Source organism: Benincasa hispida, chromosome 2, assembly GCF_027475165.1.
Source record: "Benincasa hispida cultivar pf3 chromosome 2, pf3_genome.v1.1, whole genome shotgun sequence".
Classification (NCBI taxonomy): domain Eukaryota; kingdom Viridiplantae; phylum Streptophyta; class Magnoliopsida; order Cucurbitales; family Cucurbitaceae; genus Benincasa; species Benincasa hispida.
In genome coordinates, this window is record NC_143479.1 from 27,867,686 (window position 1) to 27,876,146 (window position 8,461).

The 8,461-nt window shown below is 37.5% G+C and overlaps 1 protein-coding gene across 1 annotated transcript; it reads right to left on the reverse strand.

Moving 5' to 3' along the window:
• Positions 1-584: 584 nt before the first annotated feature.
• Positions 585-3,537, reverse strand: LOC120070868 (Late embryogenesis abundant (LEA) hydroxyproline-rich glycoprotein family). The gene is made up of 3 exons (XM_039022759.2): positions 2,810-3,537; positions 1,065-1,136; positions 585-970 (listed from the first exon to the last, which is right to left on the reverse strand). Exons 1-3 carry the CDS (start codon positions 3,494-3,496, stop codon positions 968-970), a joined length of 762 nt encoding a protein of 253 aa, XP_038878687.1. The 5' UTR covers positions 3,497-3,537; the 3' UTR covers positions 585-967.
• Positions 3,538-8,461: the final 4,924 nt, after the last annotated feature.

Sequence of the window (8,461 nt, forward strand, 5' to 3'; positions counted from 1 at the left end):
TTCAAGAAGAAATAATATTAAGAGGTTGAATTTTTTTTAAATGGGTGGAATGTCTATTTTTCAAATTTATGTTATTACTGTTCTTTAATGTATATATATATGCACTTTTTTGTATTGTAAAATATAAAATAAAACAAACCGAGATTCATAGAGATGCCCTTAGAAATCACTCGAAAATTAGCAAGTTTTTGCTGACGTCCGTAAACATCTTTTTAATATTTTTTTGTTCTCACTCGCTTTAGCTTTTTATTCTCTCCCTCTCTGTCACGAGATGAAAAGACTATATAACTTTACTTTCTAATATCGAGTTAAATCTCATTTTGGCCTAATATTTTGAGCCAGCAATACAATTAACTTTAAAACGTACTCAGGTCAATCTCATAAGAAAGCATGAGGAATGCCCATGGGTACAGGCATTTGAATTCCATAAGACTTGTAAGACATGTAGGAAATCCATCAATTTTAAGGGTCTATTTAGCAATGTTTTCGTTTCTGGTTCGTTTTTTCTTCTTTATGAAAATACTATCTTGTTTCTTTAGTAATACTGCTGGTCATTCACATTGGATTCGCTGGAAAATACTCAATAGAATAGAACACAGTTATTTTAGATTCAACACATCTTTTCCAACATGTAATTCACAAATGGATATAGAAGCTCTCCAAATGAATGGGCACAAAAGCATGAGGAAAGCAGAATTTATTCTGGTTGCTGCAATAGCAACGACTGCCACACATAAATGGATTTTAACTTGTGTAAGAATCTGAGAAAAACACAGTTTCCAATTAGTAATCCACAGAGATATTCACCGTTTCCTTTTTCTTTCAAATCCCTAGCAATCCACAATGAACCCTAACTTCTGCGAGTGATATTTACACTCTAATTCAGCATGATAAGGTGAGTTCCCACTTCCCAGTTTCAGTTTCACGTCACAGAAGTAATAATGAAACCCCAATTTCCATTTTCCCTTCACTGCAAATATCAAGAAGAAATATCCAAAGGGTTGTGAGGTTAAAATTTTGGCAGGAATATCAACAGAAAAGTAAGCAAAATGACGAATTCTCACCTCAGGATAGCAATCTTGATGTTCAATTGTTTGGTTATTTGGATTCACAAGTACCTCACATGACACTTTTGCCTGACGAGCATTAAGAAACACCATTAAAACAACTGAACACTCAATACATTACAACTATTTATGCTAAACAGCTAAGTTGGTGAAAGAGGACACAGAATGACAGAAGGGCTGGGTGAGGGTGAGGGTGAGGAAGACAGACTTCTTCGATTTTTTTTTCTTTTTCTTTTCTTGTTGATATCTGTGAGTGTCCGGACCAACTTACACGCACCTCGACTAATCGTACGAGATAACCCGTCTGACCCAACAACATTTAAGTGTCAAGGAAACCCGTAGGATATGAAATCCTAAGTGGGTGGAACCCATGACCTCTTAACCCTTTATCAAGAGAATGTTACCTTGTTTACCACTAGAAAACCCATGATGGTTGATATCTTTGAATTCAAATGACACATTCTACTCTGACATTTACACAAGAACCTCAGAAGCCTAACAAAACACTATAGTTACAATAATTATAAAGCCTCATGAATAGCTTATAACTATTTATTTAGCTGAACAGTCAAGTTGGGGAAAGAAGCCAGTGAAGGGTCAAGTAAGAATGAGGAATACAGACATTCTTTTATGAGATTTTTGTACGGATAATCCATTCTCAGCCTCCTAAGCGATTAATAACCCGTCGTCCAGAAACAAATGAAAACTAACTTTCTATTTATGTAAAAGCACACTACCATCATGTTAGGGACGTCTCTTTAATTGTAGCCCTAACGCAATGGCGATGGCCATGTCTAATACGATCTTCATTTTTCTCATGCTTTGATGTGCTTTTGCAATGAAATATTGCAATGGAGTGGAAAAAAATGAAGATCGCAATAGACATGGCCATTGAGTTAGGGTTACGATAGATAAAATGTCCCTAATGCGATACAATATAAAATGCGTTAAGTGTGCTTTGATGCAAGTAGAAAATTAGTTTTCATTTGTTTTTTTGTTGTGGGTCATTTATCATTTAGGGGGTTAAGAATGGGTCATCCATACAAAAATTTCATTTTTTTTTAATTCGGATAACACATTCTGCTAGAAAAACATTTGGGATCTATACAAGAACGCCAATAGCCTAAGATGACATTGTTATAATTACGTTGAATGTAGGAATGGGCATGTGAAAATCAAATCAAAGGCATGGTTCAAGTTTAGAATCCAAAAAAGGTCTTTTCAAGCATTTTCCCAATCAACAAAATGGCACAGTAGATGGCACAGAGGCAAAGAAGCAGTAGATAATTTTTACTTTTGAAAATTAAGCTTATAAACACTACTTTCACCCATTAGTGTTTTTTGTTATATTTTAAAAATCCATGTTAGAAATTGTGTGAAAAGAAACAAAATTGTCAAAAGCCAACGAACCAAAATCAAATGGGCCTATGCTTTTGGCAGTGATTTAGGAGTGGTGCAATTTGCAGGACCAAGAAATGGGTTCACTACTAGACATCCAAAGAGTCAAGCAAAAAGTTGTGTCCTTTTCCAATTATCTGAACTTCTACACTAAGAAGCGTGTAATTAGAGAATAAGCATTATTTAAATCGTGCTGTTTGCAAAGGAATGGAGTCTTACAACTGTTCATCCATTCAGTGATTGCGAACTAATCAAATAAACAAAACGAATCAACATCGAAGCAATTCACTATTCGAAGTAAAGTTTGATCTAAGGTCAGAAACAGAATAAAAAATCAACATTACCTTAATCGGGAATTTGATAAAGAAAAGCCCCATGGATCCTTCCACTTCCGTCTCCGTATCGAACGGAATGATACCCTTCCCCAGATCCGCAAGCAAGTACAAGACATCGTGAACGACCTCTAACCCATTCAAATCAAGAGTAGCATTCACATAAGAAGAGCCTCGAGCAGAAACTCGACCGCCCTCAGAGCTCACAAATCCAAGTCGTTTTCCCCGGTAGCCGACCGAAACGCCAATGTAATCGTAATGGAGAGAGAAGAAGTTCTTATTGCGAACCCTAAGAGAAGCAAAGAAAGAAAGGTCAAGGGAGACACCAGGCGGCACCAAATGGACTTTGACGTGATTGAGTTTCAATCGGACGAGTTGGAAGGAGGGATCGGCAGGGAAAAGTAGAAAAGCAACGGCGAAGAGGAGGAGAAAGGCGGCGGAGTAGAGGGCACAGAGGCGGAGAAGCCGCCAATGTTGGCATGGAGGGCGACGGTAGAGGGATAAAACGACGACGTTTTGTTGTGCAGCATTTTGAGGAAGGAGAGTGTAGGGCACAGGGACCGAATCATCGTCCCTGGAGCTGGAGGTCATTTTGTTTTGTCTAGAGCTTGGAGAGAATGAATTAAAATGGGAACTGATTTCTATTATACCTGTGGCCAAACACTCCGTTGTTCCCTCGGTTAAGGTTGCTTCAGCCATTCAATGATTTCAACGTGAAAACGAAGCGTATACTCAATGTTCCCTCCATTGTCCGTTGTTCGCTATTTTACTCATTGGGCAAAGGTAGATAGTTTTATTGATACTATTTGATCAGTGTGGAGAAGGTCTGAACATGTGTCCCCTATGGTTAGCTTTGTGTGAAATCTAAAGGTAGCGAAGCGAGTTTTACGTGTCTCGTTTAGTAGGTATATCTTTGTGTTATCTGATGAGGTGCGGGTTGTTAGGAAGATTATGGAGGCTATTCAGACCGAGTTGCAGAGGGATCTTTTTTTAGAGTCGATGTGTGTGGAGGCAGCTCAGGCCACTGAGGTATTCTGGTCAGTGGCTAGATTAGAGGAGGCGTCACTCCGATAGAAGGCTAGGGTGAGGTGACTGGAGTTAAATGATATGGACACGACATTTTTCCATAGTTGCAGTGGTTTATTCTCAGTTATGGATACTGGGGGAACTGTCAAACGGTGCATGACAGGGTGTCGGGGGTGGCAATGGATTTCTTTCGTAGTAGTTTGGGGTCTCAGCGTGTGGGATATAGGGATCTTACTATCCGGATTGGGGATATTGTGCAATTTAGCTGGTTCGCGAAGGGGGTTGGAAGCGCTTGGTCGCCCAGTGAGTCAGGATGAGATTCAGAAGGCTTTATTCTCGTTGAAGTCTGGGAAGGCTCCTGGGCCTGATGGATTTTTAATGGATTTTTACAGAGCTACTTGGAGTGTGGTTGGGGATGATTTCTGTGATGCGGTTCTAAATTTTTTTTAGTCCTGTTATCTGCCAGGTGGAGTTAACTCTACTGTTATTACTCTTATTCCAAAGAGGCGGTGAGCTGAATGTATGGAGGACTTTCGTCCTATATCTTGTTGCAATGTTGTGTATAACTGTATCTCGTGGGTCCTAGCTGAGATATTGCAGTTATGGTTGCCTTCTTTCATTAGTGGTAACCGTGTGTTCCAGGTAGGTCGATTTTTCATAACATTTTATTGTGTCAGGAGCTTGTGAGGGGCTATAAGGAGGGCAGAGGGAAGTCGCGTTGTGTGTTGAAGGTTGATCTTCAGAAGGCGTATGATTCGGTCAATTGGGATTTTATGTTTGGTGTGTTGATTGCTATAGGTACGCCCCTTTAGTTTGTTAGTTGGGTGAGGGCTTGTGTTACTTCGCCTACGTTCTCTGTGATGATTAATGGTTTCCTTGAGGGGTTTTTCCTTGGTAGAAAGGGGTTAAGGCAGGGGGATCCATTGTCTCCTTTTTTGTTTGTGGTGGTGATGGAGGTCCTGTCCAGGTTGTTGAATAAGCCTCTCGTATAGTTTAGGTTCCATGATCAGTGTGAGCGTGTGGATCTGACTCATTTGGTTTTTGCAAATGATTTGATGATTTTTTGTGCAGCTGAGAGGGGTTCTTTGGAGTTTGTGGGGCAGGTTTTGGCAGAGTTTGCAGAGTTGTCTGGGTTAGTTACGAATGTTGGGAAGAGTTCCATGTTTGTTGCGGGTGTGGATTCTAGTGAGGTGGTAGAGCTTGCTGCTTTTATGGGTTTCTCTCTTAGTTCGCTGCCTGTTAGGTATCTGGGGTTACCTTTATTAGTTGGTCGGTCGAGGGCTATGGATTGTGCGCCTTTGATTCAGAGGATTACAGCTCGTATTAAAAGTTGGGCAGCTCGGTTCCTCTCTTTTGCTGGGAGGTTACAGCTTGTTAGGTCTGTCTTATAGTCCTTTCAGGTATTTTGGTGTAGCATCTTCGTGTTGCCTGCATGTGTAACTCATGAGGTTGATCTTCTGTTGCGTAGTTATTTATGGAAGGGCAGTGCGGAGAGTCGGGGTAGTGCGCAGGTGGCATGGGATGAGGTGTGCTTGCCAAAGGGTGAGGGAGGATTGGGTGTGAAGCATGTGGCTTCTTGGAATCAAGCTGCTATTATGAAGCTGCTCTGGCTTCTTTTAATTCAACCGGGCTCTTTATGGGTGGCATGGATGAAGGCGTATGTTTTGCGTGGGCGATTTTTGTGGGTTGTTTGGTGTGAGGTTGGGAGGTTTTGTGCTTGAGGGTTATCTTGCGTTGTAAAGATAGATTCAAGCATCTAGTTCGTTTGATGGTGGGTGATGGAAGGTCATGTTTTGTTTGGTGGGATCCTTGGTTGTCAGGGGGTGCGATTATGGATTCATATGGGCCTACGGTGGTCTATGATGCAGAGAGTAGTATGGAGGCGCGGTTTTCAGAGTTTATGGATAGTGAGGGAGGTTGAAGGTGGCTCACAGTGTCATGGGAGTTGGTTGAGATCTGGGGTCTTATTTAGGCAATGGGGCTTAGAGTGAGGAGAGAGGATTATTGGGTTTGGGTGTCAGGTGCTAGTGGTCGATTTTCTATTGTTAGTGCGTGTGAAAGTTTGCGCCCTCGTCGTCCTAGGGTGTCTTGGGCAAGTCTTTTGTGGTCTGGGGGTGGTATTCTGCGTCACTTCTTCTGTGCGTGGTTAGCTGTGAGGGACAGGTTGGGTACACAAGATTGGTTGAGGAGTTGGGGTGTGTTGTCAGATGGGACCTTCTGTGTGGGGAGGTGTGGAGTCGTGGGATCATCTATTTTTTGAGTGTGGGTAGATGAACTATAAAAAAAAAACTTAGAGATTTATTACTTTTAAAATCTAAAGCAATTCTATATAAACTACAAAAAAAAGAAAATGTAAGTTTTTTTTAATAGTGGATATTATTTATTTATTTTATAGTGGATTAATTGGAGAAATATGGATGCTTTATTTGATAGTGAATTAATTGGAAAATTTATTTCATAGTGGGTTAATTGGATATTTTATTTCTCCAATTAAACAAAAATATAAGTGTCTAAAACATCCATAATCTTGTATTGATTTTTTTTTTTTTATTTTGTTTACCGTAGATATTATTTCTGAGAAAAATTCTACAATCGATCATTCAAAGGTTATGTATATAGTTATTTACTTTTATTTGAAATGATGTATTGATTATTAAATATTGAATGTTTGAATGTTATTGTTATTGTTATTATTGTTGTTGCTGTTGTTATGTTTATAGTTTATTTAGTCATTGGTTTATTTTTGTTGTTGTTATGTTTATAGTTTATTTAGTCATTGGTTTATTCTATCATTATCATTATTATTATGTTTACAATTTATTTTGGATTTTTTTGTTACATATATTTTGTGTTATAGGCACTCTTACATTAGCTTAAGTTGTATTATTCACCCTCATATTGTAAGTTTTATGATGATTAAAAAAAAATATGCATGTCTATATAAAAGAATATTTATCATTGATTTCCAAAATGAGGACGCATGTCTATAGTAAAAATATTTATCATTAATATATTTTTATCATTTAATAGAAAATCAATTTTCACATGATTTTGTACCTATTTTTATTATTATTACTTTGATTAAGGTGGATATTATTTTAAAAAAATATTCCTTTATAAGAATAAGAAACTTGAAACAAAAAATAGGAAATGAGAATGTCATCCAATCTGCGTCCAAATATGTTAATTAAGCAATTTTTTTACGAATTAAAAACTAATTTAATAACACATACTTTCCATTTTCAACCCACAAACATTTCTTTAACAAATGAATTGATTGTGAACTTAAGTTCAAATATTTGAAATAAATACAACCAAAAAGTTAAATATTTTTTAATATTGTTGGCCTAATTAAACGTTCAAACAAAAACTATTAAATGTTCTAAATTGTCAAATTAAAATTTCATTTTGAGTGTAATATTTTTTTAATATAGGTGGCCTAATATATACTTACATAGTTTATGATAAATATCATATTACATTGGTCAAACTACAATGGATGTTGTGGGATTTCTACGTTATATGCATGGAAACATTGTTAATGGATCAAACGGTATAGAATATGATAGACAACCATCTCTTCGTATGAACATGCATCGTCAAACTGACTTCAACACATTAATAGATGGATTATGTGATGCATTATCCATAGATAGAGATGATGGGGTGGAGATAATATTTTGATATGGTAGTTATGTAGCAGGATCTACTTTCTACATTCTTATCTCATTACGAAGTGAAACTGATATATGGTTCATGATGAGCAACGCTCTATACCCTCCAAATAGAGTTGAACTGTATATATCCCAACCCATTGTCCCAAGTCCAACCTCAACGAGAGAAATTGAAACTACTATTGAGTTGGAAAGTCAAAATGTGGAGGATGAGCATTGTGATCCAACTATTGCCACAAATAACGAAGAAGTTGAAATAGACGATGATGATATCGATCTAGATCAACTACCTGGTGAATTTTATGGCGTTCATGAAGTCCCTAAAACTTTTACTGAGATAGACCTGAATGACATGAACATTATACTCGATTCAACAACAGAGGGAAACTGTAATATGGGGTCTGATTCCTTGCTTAAGGGGATGATATTCAATTCGAAATTGGATTTATAAAATACACTGAAGAGCTATTCAATCATTCAACATCAAAATTTTGAAGTCATTGAGTTGAAGAAAACAGTATGGGATGTTAGGTGTAAAAGATATGGCAACGGTTGCATGTGGAGACTTCACGCTGTCTACCGTAAAAAACACGATAAATTTGAAATTACCCAATATAATGGCCTTCATTCTTGTGTGTAAGCAAAACTGAGTCAGGATCACAATCAATTGGACTCAAATCTAATTGAGTTTGAGGTAAGTAACGTAGTTAAAAAAAATTCACCTGTTGATGTCAAAACATTACAAGATATTATCTTTAAAAAATATGGCAATTCCGTTAGTTATTAGAAAATGTAGGATGGAAGAAGAAAAGCAATTGCTAAGATATTCGAATATTAGGTCGAATCGTATAATTTGCTGCCTAAATGGAGGAATATCTTACAAATCACAAACCTCGGTACAGTTATCCATTAGAGGTTAAATGAAGTGGATTGTGATGATAGAATTGTCATGTTTAATAAGTGT

Excerpts from the sequence above, each read along its gene's own strand:
- LOC120070868 (XM_039022759.2), bottom strand. The coding sequence starts at position 3,496 with ATGGCTGAAGCAACCTTAACCGAGGGAACAACGGAGTGTTTGGCCACA. Across the intron at positions 1,137-2,809 it reads TTATCAAATTCCCGATTAAG|GCAAAAGTGTCATGTGAGGT; the intron begins GTAATGTTGATT and ends AATGCTCGTCAG.